Source organism: Ochlerotatus camptorhynchus, unplaced genomic scaffold (genome assembly GCF_037179485.1).
Source record: "Ochlerotatus camptorhynchus isolate MF236.1 unplaced genomic scaffold, CSIRO-AGI_Acam_v1.1 ptg000261l, whole genome shotgun sequence".
Taxonomy (NCBI): Eukaryota; Metazoa; Arthropoda; class Insecta; order Diptera; family Culicidae; genus Ochlerotatus; species Ochlerotatus camptorhynchus.
In genome coordinates, this window is record NW_027040751.1 from 854,267 (window position 1) to 870,200 (window position 15,934).

Here is a 15,934-nt window from a genome sequence, read left to right on the forward strand (position 1 = left end):
AAACATATGAATTTATGCTTTAGAAAACGAATCGGATCCTAGCAACTCTGCTCGACGGGGCGTGAAGGCAGCGCAATTTTCCACAAGACCCCCTCGCGTACCCTACCACCGACCACAACATTATCGACGTCGTCTGCCACCGGCTTGTCGCACCGTCGTCACCGCCGTCGCCCGTTTTGGTCGGCGAAAGAGAGAAAGACACACTCCGACGATCAGGGGGGCAAACGGGCTGGCCTGAACAAAAAAGCAACACCTAGTATAAGACCCACGCGCCTTCAGCCGCAACTGGTTATTTGTTTTCGGAAAGCCTCGACGAACGGATCTTGGCGTATTATAGTTACAGCGGGGATCACTTTCGCTTTTCGTGTTGTCTGATCCAGTGGTTCCAGTGTTGAGTGCGATACAACAGACCTGACAAGGATATCAGTACAAGCGGGTTCGTCGCGTGTGGCTGTTGAAGTTCTTTAGTTCAACGGCAGAGCAAAGAGATAGTGGCAATCTAGAGCAGTGTCAACCAGTGAACTTTTCACGCCTTACTGCAGGACGAGGTCGAAAGTTTGAAGAGCATGAAGAACATGTTATTACTGGTGAGTGAACTTTGGAAGATTGAGACAAATCGTGCTGCATAAATGTCAAGTTTCGCTGAAGGGCAATATGTCAATGCTGGATTTATCTGTACCGTGAAATTACATAGTTCCGTCAGGGAATTGATTTTACAAACTGATTATTCTGAATTATCATCCATCACAGTCAAGTTATCTTCAATCAGCTCGAAGTACTGGTTTGATCCACTCGATCGTTCTTGAATCAATTTCAAGTGTACGTATAGGCTAGGTACCACTCATTTCAATTATTGGATAATATCGACGACGTGTACCCACTCGTCTGAGGTAACAAACGGTAAACGCAGAGAAAAGCGAAAGATCATTAATAATCTCAAGGATATTGCACCGCTCGGCAGTTGGCTTTATGACATGCCCGTGTAAAAATGGATCACCGCTCTGGTAGAACCTGTTGAACTAGTTCCAATCGATTCCAATCACCACAGCGGGTCATACAAATAAATCCGGCATTACCAGTATCTACCCCGTATCCGATTGTGTATGGCATCAAAAGTCCAGTTTCTAATTTTTAACACAACAAATTTAGAGCTAACAAAATAACCCAATTATGAAACCGGTACGTGAATTGAACCCATGGTTATTTAATTACACTGTCTTATCCTTGTGCCGCCTTTGATAGATTTATCGGTTCAGCGTGATGTCTTGCCTCTGAGAAGCGTTCCCCACACCCTATTCGCATATTTCATACGGCTAGATTAGAAACTAGTCACCGTCACCCGTCATCGGTTGATTTGAAAGCCCCGAAACTGCTGCGTGCTATTATAAACGGGCGTGTGAGTAAGCGTTGAAAAGTATGGCGTTTTTAGGCCGCGAACTGTTGCTTTACCTTTATTCTAGATACCAACAGCCAATAACAGCAAGTTACTTTTTACTAAATGTGCGATCAGACAACATTCACTTTTCTTGGTCAGTATGGTGTGGCGTGGCTCGATAATGAAGTGACAGGATAGCGTTGCGATAGTGAGTCATTCAGTAACTACTGGAATTTCAACTAATTTCCAGTAGAACTTTCTTGAAATCGAATACCTTCACCAAAAATTCACATCCTACGTAGCGATTACACTGCTTAACAAAGATTTGTCCTAAGGGTGAAATTATGTGTCTGAATTTGTACAATTGCAGGAGACTAAGGTCGTTCAGTATGCAGAGTTCGCTAATTGTAGTCACCTTCGAAGCCTGATTTAAGCAATTTGAAATGAATAATTAATTATTTGTATGAGTTAGAAGGAAAGGAGTACAAGTGCCAATCGTGCAAAACATACGAAAATGGCAGTTATCGATACATTGAGCAAAATTGTATATACGCCATTGACATGAGGGGCCGTCCATGGTGGTGTTAGGTCAAGCAATGGACATTCACTTCTTATGACATATTTCAGGTTCATCAGTCATCTGCTATGTCAGAACAGGATCGCCATGGGGGCATATCGGCAGAATTACAAAATTTCTTGCAACAGCCTGTTTTCCGACATTCTGTCGATCCTTTTCAAGCATAGGAGAAAATGCATAGTGAATATCCCCATGTATATATCCCATTGCTCGAGACTGTTTATCAAGAATGGTAACAAGTGTTCCTTCAGAGAGGCTATTTTCTATATCGGCTCAATGCAAAACGCATGGCTCAATTAGCTTTCTTGGGATCCCTCTGGGATGAGTTTTGGGATATCTGAATTAAGCACTTTCCGTACTTATCTGCTTTTACACTCCGACCATCTAATCGTTTTGTGTCATATGTTAATCTTTCCTTTTTAATACGTTCATTTAATACCAATAAACGAATAGTATAGCCACTCACCTAATCAAGTATCCTGAGCAAAAACTTCCACATGTCAAATTAAATCAAAATAGTCATTTACTATATTCTCATCATTTATGTATGTATGTATGTTACACTCACAACTTTTACTGCGTACGTAATGTACAATTTATTTCTAAATGATATCAATCATCACACTAAAAGAATATTACAAGTAAAATGTCATAACAAGATAGCTTATGTAACGTAATATTAAATTAAGACTGAACTTGGCGTTAACCTGCACCAACTTTCCTATGATCCGTTATATTTGAAACATGTTTGTGTCATTTTGTGCAGCATGAGCATGAGCATTGACGACTATACGTTTCAGTAGTTGCTACTCCGTGATTGACCAGATTTAGCCAAATTTGCTCAAAGAATCATGTCAATGGGGCTTGGGCAATCCATTCTCAGTGTATAAAATCCGGAGAATCCATATTTTTTAGGTCAATAACGGCACCGGCCACGTCCTTACGGTCATCGGGGAGGGAAAGGTTTGTTATTTCAGCAACCGTTGCTACTAGAAACCGAGTATATCTCTGCATCTCCACGGTCGTCACGGGAAGGACGTTTTTGTTAGTGGGAAGGGTGAATTAGATCTGGATTCACATTGGAAAGTGATGCGATCTTTTAAAACCTGTTAAGCAAATGACGCGACCCTATCAACTCAGTAATGTAAAGAGGCTTGGCTTAACCCACGATCTTCTGCTCAGTAAGCAAAAGCAATCGCTCTAAGGCCACCGTGCTCCTTACATCACAACAAGCTACGACCGACGATCGTTCATTATCGGTTACAAGAAGCTATTACAATAAAATAAAATCATCCAAAGTAGTTAACAATGTCTTCCGAACCGATTCAGGCGTACGTCACATTTGTCTAAATATACTTATTACTTTTCTGAATCGTTCCCCCCTGTTATTAACGATTTTCTACAATAGAGGCCTGGATATATTAACTTAGTAATGTAATGAGGCTTGAGTTTTAACCCATGATCCTCTACTCATTAAGCAAAAACAGTTGCTCTATAGCCACCGTGCCCCTTACATTACCACAATCTACGACCGACTCAACCAAAAGTAATTCAAATGAAGCGATGTCTCTTAAAGCAGCCAACAATGTCTTCCAAACTGGATCACGCATACACCCTTTCCGAAATTCATTGTTTAAACTATTCAACTATTGGTTATGAGCTTTATGAGCATGAGCAGGAGCATGAGCATGATTGACCGCCCACGGTTGCTACTCTGTCTAGCTTGGGACTAGCAATCATCTTCAATGTGTAAATACTGAACACCTCTGCACTTCCACGAGGAATCACTGGGATATTGGATAATAGGGTTGGGTTTGCAGCAGGGTTCGTTTTGGTAAACGATAAGCTGAATTGATGTCCTAACAATCGTAAAACGCGAAGGAGCTTGGGATTGAACCTGACTGAACTAGGCAGACGAGCTCCTTTTTAATCATCGAGTTGCTGTTATTACCATGTAGTCATGTTAACAAATAAAACGATTGACGAATCTTGAATGTGGATGGGCTTGAGATTAGGCTCATGATGTTCTGCTCATTAAGCAAAACCGGTTGCTCTAAGGCCACCGAGCCCCTCATATCACATTATAGCGTTACTCAAGTTTTTATAACTATTCAAACCCGGCACCGAGGACAACGAAAAGTTTTACAAAATACACGATAAACAAGTGATCTTACCATACATTTTTAATATGAAAGGACCTGGGACCGCGTTTTTCTGCTCATTAAGCAAGCCACTGCAACCGACGATCTTTCAAATCCGAAAACAAAAGGCTACGAAAAATATTTAGGCCTTGATTAAATTCCACTATCACGCGGCGTTCAATGTTTCAATTTGCTCTTTACGCATTGTTCAGGCACTCATAACAAGCTATGACCGACGTGACGATTGTTTAAAGTAATATGAGTAATATGAGTATTATTGAACAAATTACAGTACATTGTAGAAGTTACCTCATTACTCTGCAGCGCCATCGGCTTTTATTTCTAGATCTTGAGCTGTTTTGGTGATATACTTACTTGCGGCATACTATTTTGGGCGCCCATATAGGCGTGTACTATGTAGGGTAGCTCATCTTTCTACGGAACTTGCAGAAACTCAAACCGCAGCGTACGTCATCAGCGCCGGAACGGAAAAAAACAAAAAGAAAATTAAATCCTTCCTCTCGTTGTCGCGATCCTTTGTCACTTCCGCTCGCACAGGTTGATGGAAAATTGGAACCCCTTTCCTCTCTTTCTTCTTCGGTTGGCAGCCTGCAGTCGTTGCTCTGCTCTGCTATTTCAAGAGTTAAATTTTATTAGCTGTTGTGCTCGGCTCAGGCAATCCTACTCCGGCAGATGGATGGCTGGATCGGTGGCAGTTTCGCCAGAACAAAAAAGAGCACCACTCACACTCGCGCCCGCGACACTACACACCAAGGACGAAGGGAAAAAGGGACCACTTTTTCGATTGATAAACTATGGATTGCTGCGGGCTGTGCTCTTCTTCCTCCCTATCTCTCACTCTCTCTCTATCTCTTTCTCTCTCGATCCAGGGGAGTCCGCGTCGTGTGAAAATTCGGGGAAAAAGACGACGACTACGAACAACAATACACACGCAACACTCGTCTAACTTCTTCTCACCGGGACCGATAATTGCACACGCACACTAGTAATCCGCGACGCGGTTGTTGTTGTTGTTGCCGCTGATGCGATCCAAACTACTGCCAACGCACACAATCACACACCTCTATCTTTTCTTGGTGATAACTCGCATCCAGGCAGCTGGGTGGCATCCTTATCTTGTTTGGCTTGCCTTGAAAAGAGCTAACATCGCTGCGGGCCCGCTAATTGTGGGCCCCACTAACAGCTCATAATGTGTAAACAAATAGAAGATTCAAGCCAGAATTTCAAAAAAGGCGTTACTGATATTATGGATATTCTTAATATTTTTGCTTACATTTTGTGAAAAATAAACTTAGGACTCATAAAATATTATTTTCTGATTTTCTACCACGAAGTCAACCATTTATATGGCATAAAAGGGAAAATAATTCCATTTGATAAAAATAGGACAATTCAGTCACGCCATTTTTGCAGTTCACACTGGAATTGTGACGTTTCAGATGTTGGTTTTTTAGCCGGCACCGGTGGTGTAGTGGTAAGCGTGACTGCTTTCTAACACCCCGATGGGTCTGGGTTCAATCTCCAGCCGAGGTCGGTGGGATTTTTCTGAGGCATAAAAATCTCTGGTCACGTCTTCCTTCGGAAGGGAAGTAAAGCCGTTGGTCCCGGCCCATGTGTGAGAATGGGTGCGATATCCTACGCAGGTGTGGAAGCTGCCTTCCTGCACATTCGATTGCCGTCAATGGATGGCAATCGATGTCCGTCGGTGATTGGCACTAGATTGCGGAACAGAGACCGACGTTAAATAAAGGAAAGAAGAAAAGAAGATGTTGGTTTCAATAACATGGCGGCATGTCACCCAGCTGCATCCAGGCAGGGAGAGCGAATAAAAAAACGAATCCACCAAACTCACACCAACACCACTGCGCTTCTCCCAAAAAGTGCAAACGCAAGCGGGAGACAGAGAGCTATCACTTCAGCGCGAGAGGGAGAGGTTGAGCAAACAAAATGTCAGCAAGAAAACTCCTTCGCTGCTAATGGAGGCTGAGAACCCAGTTAAAATTCAACTTTTCACCAATTTGCAAACTTGTCAGCGATGGAAAATATCACTTCCGCAACGTACGCGATTCCGGCTCGCCCGGGGAACACTTCCAGACGATTTCGAGTGCGTTTTCACCCGCACAGTACGGACTTTTCCGCGAGCACAGAGTCAATGTGTGTTTCCTTCCTCCACTCAAAAAATTTCACACGTCATCATCATGTGTCTCACACTTAATTTTGCGCATATTGTGAAACACATCCATTTCATGTGTGAATCTTATGCTATGAACCATGCCTGAACACTATGGATTTGAATTGTGACACACTTGGATTCTATGTGCCTCATATGGTGATATCAATAGCTTTGCACACCATAGTTCAATATTCTACAATATTCTACTTTATCGAATTCTACTTTACCGACTCTAAAAATGAATCGACAAATATATAAACAAAACTGCCAGAGGCCAGAGCTTTCACATATATTTTTAATGGGTCTGATTTGGAATTCGATCATGGACTGTTGGGGTATGCTGCTGCCAGAGTCTTCGTTCGATCTCACTGTGCCACGGTTGTTCTCATATATGAGGCAGGTTGATAGGATAAAGTCACAACTCTTGTTATCGATGTTTACCTTTCAGAGCAAGCAATTCGCATCGTATTGAAATGCAAAACACTTTAAATCCATCTGTTTTGAACAGTAGCGTGATTCAATGTGCAATACACTTGAATAGATAGTGAAAGATTTTCAACATTTCAAAGTTTGAAACACTTTAAATTGACGTGTATAACACATTGAACCAAGGTGATATACACTTAAAGTAAATGTGATTGTGCATTTAGAAAATCAAGTGTTTAAACACTTCGATCAAACGTGTGAAATTTTTTGAGTGTCGAGACGATATCGCTGTCCTGTTAAGGACACACCCAACAACACAACAAAAACTAATCGGTCAAGTGCCAAGCTTGCATGTTCGATCGCGAAATTTATTTTCTTAATGAATCATGCTTCAACTTGAAAAAAAAATCATAATGGATTATTCGTAGACACCTAACCGTAAAAAAACCGAGAAACATGCTTCATGTGATCGAGGTCATCCCACTGGCAAATGGAAATGATAAAAATAAATCTCGAATAGTCCCCCGAAGGGACGCATCCGCTCCCGCAAACAATGCATCTGATCCCAATCCGGCGCAACCGGCATCCCGCCCACTCATGTCAACACCACCATCAGATAGGGGAAATTTTCCCCTACCTGATAGCGGCGTAGCACGCGTGGGCGAGCCACCATCCACACCAAACCGACCATCAAACGCACTACCCACAACAGCAGACACGTCCCCTCGAAAATGCAATCGAGAAATGTATAAGAACAATCTTCAACTGGAAGCAAGCGGAGCAAAAACACACAACCGTTCTCCAAAGCTTCTCAAAGCGGACTCTCTGCAGCTTACTTGAAGTAGAAAAGGACTCTATTAAGTAGAAAATTTTCTAAACTGTCCAATAATGTTGCACATTTTTTGAGCTAGAACCAATGTATGGACTAAAACAAAAAAGTTCAATAACTCAGCAACAGGGCTGGAAAGCGCCTTAGCGCGTTAGCATAGCAACTTTGTGCATGCATCTCACAACACTCGACAAAGAGTGTGTGGTTCTCCCATTTACTTCGCACACTCTTTTTCAACTAATCTGCGAGAAAGCGATCCACACAATGAGCGGTACACTCCGTGTGGCGCAGGGAGCGAATATTATACAACAAGCGCTAATGTCTTCTTTGAATTCTTTGCAGACTTTGCTTACCAAGCCTAGCATGCATAGGAGATGAAGAAGGGCATAACGAAGAATAATTTTGTCTTTTTGCTGGGTTTCCCATTTTCAACCCTACACTGAGTGGCGCTCTTTGCGTCGGAGCCGTCGGAGCGATAGCTACACATTGAGCTTTCATTATTTCTTGGTGTGTTTCTGTATCTCTTCTCCGCTGCTTTACACTTGCGCAGGGTGAAAGACAAGCAAACTTTGTGTTTGCTTGATTCTCACTTTGTTTATTTCAGAAAATCAGTACATTGCGCGCATTGAGTGATCAGATGACAGCCCTGCTCAGCAATCTTTGAGATTTGATCATACGTATACTTTTTTTTTCATCAAATATGATCTTCTAGCACTAAGGAACCAAACACCCTGTCTAGTTCTCGTTTTAACTTTCTGTCGAGTCCTTTTGTAAACACTCATCTCCACCTTCTGCCACCACTGTACATGTCTAAAGTGGACCCTACACGACAGTTTGTATTGACAATAATCGTATTGTCAATACATTTTATATTGACGTCAATACATCGGTATTGACAATATTTCTGTATTCACATCATCAATATTATTGTCAATACTTGTAAGTATTGACAATATTTCTTACCGTGTGGGGTTCGCTTAAGAAGAGTCTTTTTATTTTATTTGTGAGGTCAACGTACACACTCATTTTTTTTTTGCTGGAAATCAGCAATATTTTGCTGGATTTTTCCGAGCTGAAAGTTCAGCAATCCATCCAGCAAAATATTTTTGCTGAACGACCAACACTTTAGTCCACTGCCAAATTGACAGCACTTTACTGATTATTCAACAAAACGGAAGATCAATCATTTTGCTGGAAGAGCAGCAAATGTCGACTGTTGTTTTTTTTTTTTAAGAAAAATGCATCTCATTGTTGGAATAAATATTTTATTACACTTCCATGTAGTTGTATATAGTAATTTATTAAATGTGATTGCACTTCTTAAAGAATTCATGTGACTGCACTTATTAAAAAATTATGTCTTGAAGAAGCTATGATAGGTGAGTTATTGTTGTTGTTCTTGTTCCTAGGTAAGTTTGCGAATGAAAAAAACTGTAAATTTCAGAGAAAAACGAAAGTTTTTCAACTTAATTAAGGTACTAAGGTAGTTTAGTATTACTTACTTCATGACAAAAGCTCTTTTTATATAATTTCCATGATATTTTGTTAGTCGAACACTTCTTGAAAATAAAAATAATCATAAATCGAGAAGGATCAAATGATAGATTTTGGCCTGATTTTGACGTTTCATACAGTTTACTGGAACGTTCAGCAAAATATTTCATATTACTGATTTTTCAGTAAAGGTAGTTTTGCTGCACACTTAGAAATCTGAACAGCTGAACTTTTCGGCAAAATTTATGCAATTCAATTTAATTGCTTTTCAGCTACTTTGAAACTAATCTCCACTCAAATGACAAGATTTGATCATTTAAACAAGGTTGAACATGTTTTGATATTATTTTAAAATTCAATATTTAAAAGCTATGAAAATCAAAGTTTTACCGAACGTTCAGCTGTTCTGATTTCGGTAAAATTTACCGAACACGGAAACAAAATCTTAGTGTGTGGACGCGATTCAGCAATTCATTTTGCAGGAACAGGATTTGTATGCAGTCATTGTTTACCACATTATTGAGCCGTTCAATTCAGCACCATACGCCATTAGAAATGTGCCTGGCAATAAAGTACATCTTATAAAACTACTTAAAACAGATTTTTATCGTACCAAAGCAGCACAGAAACTGAAACTGGAAAAATTATAATTAGCCAACCTTTCATTTCCGCTGCACAATCACAACACGCCGATTATGATCTTCTTCAGAAATCATCGTTTTGCTTACAAATTGATCTGCATCTAATCGCACATATTTCGAAGACACTTCCCGTACCGCCCCCAGGTTAATCGAACCGGAACGTCTTGCTTTGGCAGCGAGTGTCTGATGAAGTTCACTCAGATTGCCTTTTTCAACTTTCAAGTTTACAGTCTATGGGTACAGTTTTAACGCGGATACTCTCAGTCAGTACAACGCTAATACACAGGGACAGGACAAGTAGGTACCTACCTCATTTGTTATCGTGATGAGCTATACTGTATCATGTTTTGTTATGTGCCAAGTAATATTCATGGTTTTATGAGGGTTCTGCAGACCATGATTTGGCTTTGTAGAATGCTTCAAAATCTAGATAAAACTTATAATGTTCCTTGGGATGGCACCATGCTGTTACTTTAGGATTTGTCTGTTTGACATTTTTTTGTTTCTTTGATAACTGCAATTGCAATTACAGTAAACTATCCATATCTCGATGTTCTATATCTCGATATGTGACCACTTTTTTTTTCTATATGTCGATGGTTATCTCAGTTCTTTCAAATGGGCTAGTAGGCTTATCTTGTTCTATATAGCGATCTCTCCATACTTCGATGTTCCTTCAATGTCGAAATATGGAGAGTTGACTTAATCTCTTTAATCTAACGTACCATTTCATGCTCCACGGTGCGATCTAAAATACTATGTCAAACGCGCTCCGACATAATTATCCCGGTAAATCATGAAATTGCTGAACATCCAAGTTCAGCAGACATTCGCTGTGCTTAGTATTTATGATCGTTAGGCATCTGGTAAATTCTAGGTTAGACTTTCTACTGTGCCTAATATTTCTGGTCCATTGAATGGTAGCGGTGATTCCGATAATCCATCTTGCGATCTAAACTAGTTTCACTTCACTGCAACCGCTGCTTGCCAACGAAATATTAGGCAATTTAAGCCCAATAGACCCATTCCAGAGACTTACTTTTGCACCGGTCCAGCTGCTTGCGCAGGCACAAGTTTTCGATTGAACCCCCGCACTGAATCCGATTCATTTTTTAAGAAGCAGAGAAGATGAAGTGTAAGCTGGTTGCTACCCTCGAATCGATCTCGTACACAATCAAACCGGTGTGTGATGGTGCTGTGCAAATCAGTACCCTTCCCTTGTGACATGTCCAACCGTGTCACCTAGTTTAACACCCACTCAGATTCGGGCACAACAAGGAGAAAGAAGTGCGACACAGGGAGGTTCTTGAAACCGCGGTTGATAAACTTAGGTACCGTTAGGCAGGCGGTTACGTGACTGTTAATCAATAGGTGGCAATATAGTGCCCGATTGCACCTCCACGTAATAGCCCCGGGGGTTGAATGGTTGCATTCCATGAATCGTTGCGGCGGCTACCAACTGAGTATGTAGGTAAACGCCGGGCGCTCGTCTCGGATTAAACCGAAGTAGGTGTCATGCCCATGTACTTATGGCTATCGCGCGCGGCCAAAACGACCAATTTGAACTCTACCTGCACCCGTACATGTGGGGTTCGAATTATCGCTGTGGTGAATGGTCCCAAGTTACCGAACGTGATATACGATGGCAGAGTTTTATTAGGAATCCGGCGCACGTGTGGCCTATTCTGAAGACACGCAAGACCGCGAGTTAATGCAGTGGTGAACACTTTCGTAACGGTTCGTTGACCATAGACCAGGAAAGTGCAATGCCATCAGTCGGGGTATTTATTGTTCCTATAAAAATAGGAAGCCTGGAAAGTGATTAGATTGTTATTCAAGGTTTTATTAAGTAGCGAACATGTGTTTATGTGCGCTACTTTCCGCGAATTAAGAGTGTGTGCCAGCCTGGCGCCGGCGATTGGTCGATCAAGCATGTACGACTATTGTGGATCATGTCGGAAATATGCCAGTTTTATATTTTATTGTTTGAAGCTGATCGAACAATAAGTATTGAAAGACAATGGAATGTTTGCGTAAATGTTAGTGAACTTCCATTGTGTGATAATTTCAGGAGATGCAGTCATCCAATTTCAGTTCCAAGCAATCTAGAATGACATGAACTTCGAAAAAAAAATAACATGCTAAGATTTGAAGAATGACTTACTTATCGACAGAAAACGATAGTTATCATTTGGGATGTATTGAATTTTTAAGACAACAAGTTTTAGTACCAAATGCTTTCGTTAAATAATGTTGGTATTTTCAATCATTTATTTGACAGATTCTATTACATACGATCTTTTATTGATGGGCAACATACATACATACATACATACGTTTATTTCTTTCTTCGATTTGTCTTCAACTTACGTGATTAGTTTTGGCTAGGCTTTTAAATTACTTTGTAATTTGAACCCGTTACTGAACATGAAACCGTTCCGTCGGTTGCAAGAGTTGCTGAATGCATCCTGCAAATTCCAGGAATGGATCGTGCCAAACCGAATCTAGTTGCTTAATCCTTCCTTGCTTCACTGCATTGCACTGATGTTACAAATTGGACATTCAGGTTACAATTTGAAAGTGCCCATTCGTACAACTCTTTTGGCGTTTGTATAGTTGTACCCTGCAGACTGGCTCTTGTCGCCAACGTTTTCAAGGTACCACCTAACCCGTCACTTGGGCCGTTGGGCACACGGGCAGTTGCAAAATAGTGTCACTCAGCTGGAATCTCGAAGTCTTCTTCATGGAAGAGTAAGTTTATCACATTGAATCGGATTTTAAACTGTGAACTAGCACCGTCAGAAAAGTATATATTTTTTGTTAATTTTGATTGCCGAGATTTCAGAAACTCTACAAACTGTCTCTGGAAAGCGTGGAAGAAGCTGTGCTATGCTCATGGACGTAGGAGATCATGATACAGTTTAAAGGAACAACCTTTCCTCGTTCCAAGAAATAGGCGGCAAATTGGTGGTTATTGTAGTACCAACTAACATTTCCAGCTTTATAAGCCAACTTTTCCAGCGTTGTGTTGTAAAGTAGCAGAAAAAAAGCTGGAGATACAGCTACAAGCAAAAGCTAGCAAAATAGTTTTGGAGAGCGTTTACTCAAATGTTTACAATTATTATTCAATTGGCCAGTCGCTCTGATTACAATCCGCAAATAAACGCTAATGCCACTTCTATGCAAATATGAATCAACGTTAAACTTGTAGCTTCAAAACAAAGTGAATATATTACTCATTTGATGACTTCTACACAAACAAGCACTCTTGCTGAATAACATAAACATCAAAGGAGCTTTTTCAACACCTAAGCAACCTGTTCTCAGCTTATAAACTGTGTTAGCGCTACGTTGAAAGCATTTTTACAGTCAAATAGGTTTATTTTTAGACGTGTGTAGTTTTACAGCTTTTACTCCGCTCCTTTACACAGCTTAATTAACTAGTCGAGAAAAGTGATTCGTGTGCACTACTATAAAGCCTCTACTGCGCGATCTTGTTGTAGAAGGGCATTTTTCAACGTCAGCTCAATGTGTTGGCGTAGCGAAGTTGGTAGTGTCAAGGTTTGCCAATGCGGTCGTCTCGAGATCGATTTCAGGTTCCGGTACAGGGTAAATGATTTTGTGGTGTGCTTTTATAACTTATTTATAATGAATTCCTCCAACATAAAAAAGCGTAAACAATATTTGACCCGACATCACGAGAATGCTATGTAGTGATTATTGGATAACCGGGAAAAGGTTGAATAACCCAACAAACAATTCAGAAGTCACAAATAAGCATATATATTGAATAAATGCTGTATTTCAGTGTAAATGCTGAATAAAAAGAGTTGTCGAATTATGTGCTGAAAAAAGCTCATTGAGATCGATAGATGCGCATTTTTTCCACAGTTTGCTCTGATCTGATTAATTTTCTTATTGACTGTCTTCATAATTCAACGCCAGAAGTTTAATCCAATAACAAACTGAATAAGTGTAATTTGCACATACATTGACGCTTTAATTCGGCTGTTTTCAATTGATTTAATAACATACTTTACTTAAATGTTTCCTAGCTCCATTATTAGATTTCATTGCATTGTTTTACAATATTGCTGAATAAAGGTGGATTCAGTCAGCATAATAGCTCTTATACCACTATGCATCCATGTTTTAATCGCATGCTTTGTAAATGCTTTATAAACGACGTATTAGATTCATTATTCCACAACACTGGTTCAGTTTAACAACAAGACGAAATCAGTAGAGTAGTGGTTACCGTTTCCGCTTTCCAAGTAGAAGGTCGTGAGTTCAATCCCAAGTTCAACCCTTTTTTATTTGTGTTCTACGCCTAATTAATTTAAATAATCATCGATCACATGACTCACGACAATGAATGCATTGATCTAGTTTAAAAAATAACCGAGCATCCTTTCCTTGGAATTGGAGGGGTGAAGAGGTAGCATTGGTCTCATGTAAAACAACGATGAATAAATTAATCATTCCCACAGGGCCTTGAAGGAGCTAGAGTTGCGATCGGGAGTGCTGATAGGTATTCACTTTCAAGCAAGCTTTTATTGATTATTGAGCTGCCCTTATGATAAATTCAAGGATAGCTCAGATGACAAGGCAAGCGGCTGGTGATCGGGGAAGGTCCATGGTTCGAATCCCATGCATGTATAATATATATGGAGTTCATTTTCTAATATCTGTGTGGTGCGTGCCACGTCAAAAATAATGAAAACAATCACTACTAAAGATTAACTATCACCCATCCCTGTCCTCCCGTCTCGCTTATTTTTGGGTTAATTTTCCACAGTTGAATAACAGTTTAATCAATGTATAATTAATGTCTAATTAAACGTTACTTCACATGAGAATCAAGCGCATACAGAGCATCACTGTTTTAATTAAGAAGAAGCAGTGATGTCTAATAAACGCTGAATAATCAAAATGTTATCGAATAAGCGCTGTTACAACTCATATAAGTCGAATAACAGCTTCTCGACATACCTTATACAACACCAATAGTTCAATGTGTTGTGGTTGAACAAATTCTCCAGATTTGTGTGAAAAAGGCTGAACAGAAGTTATTATTAAGAATAATGCAAGTATTATTAAGCATGCAGTTGAATAAAATCGCCAAGAAGTCGTTTCTTCAATAGGTGATTGTTTGTTGGGAAGCGCCTTCCAAGTTCACACACAACTAAACATCAAGATAACAGCTGTATAGAAGCGTTAATTGATAAGCAATAAGAACCGTCCCAACAACCATAAGTAGCTGACTAAGTTCGCCAGATGTCATTGTATAGAGGTGGAGTAAAGGTTGCCTCGTATCGTATAACGTTTGAATGCAGCTTTAAGGCTGTATAAATGAAATGAGTAAAGCGTTTACATTGTGAAAATTGTTAGTTGGGTACTGTGTTACCTGACTCATAGCGAATATATGTACCTTACATCCGCGGTCCGTCGAATGCAACGTCCCAACAAACAATTTGAGTTGATCAACAGCTGAATAAGCTATTTTTTTGCTGAAGAGGCTTATTTTTGCCTGAATAAGCTCTTATTCAACATTCAATGTTTATTGGGGTATACTTTGTCAAATTTAACATAGCATTTGAAATGCAAAATTAGACGCAGTCGGAAATTTTTAAGGATAAATTCAACTAGAGTGTAAAGCAATATTCCATGGGAGTTTAAGAAGAATAAATAGGAAATAGGAATTGTTAGGAGAATTCCAGGTGAATTTTATGGAGAAGTCGTGAAGAGGATTCCATTAAAAAAAGGTTAATCTTACTATAATTCCAACATAATTATGGGATTTAAAGCCCTGCCAATTTAGAATTGATACGTTTTCATTCTCAGTATCTCAGAATCTGTTTGGTCTATAATAAAACGTTATTAGAAGACAATTTTATGTATTTATTGTAGTTTAGAGATAAAATATGGGTTTTGTGATTCTTATTCCTCTCGAATAAACATTCAAACTTTGGGCTTGATACGTGCCATGAACTTCTGGTCAACCTAACTGGCTGAATTTTTCCAGTATTTGGCCTTTGAAATAGCATCCTTAGCTATTTTTCCACACTTCTTCAGTTTAGCTTTTATGATACCTCAATACATTTCGATTGGGTGGAAATCCGGGCAGTTCAATCCTTTCTCAATGACGTGTACAGTACACGGTGTACTACATTATCACGATACCACCGTTGCGCATTTTTACTGTAGTCGCAACTAGCCAAATCTGGCCAAAACTTGACGGGGCCCCGGTGGGACCT

The 15,934-nt window shown here is 40.0% G+C and overlaps 1 protein-coding gene across 2 annotated transcripts in view; it reads left to right on the plus strand.

Moving 5' to 3' along the window:
• The first annotated feature begins 279 nt into the window (after positions 1–279).
• LOC135705199 (uncharacterized) overlaps positions 280–15,934 on the plus strand; it is a 40,472-nt gene continuing 24,817 nt past the window's right edge. For both annotated transcript variants that reach the window (XM_065226807.1, XM_065226808.1), the window contains exon 1: positions 280–587. In XM_065226807.1, the coding sequence (XP_065082879.1) occupies positions 567–587 (21 nt within the window). In that variant the 5' untranslated portion in view covers positions 280–566. The remainder of the gene's footprint in view (positions 588–15,934) is intronic.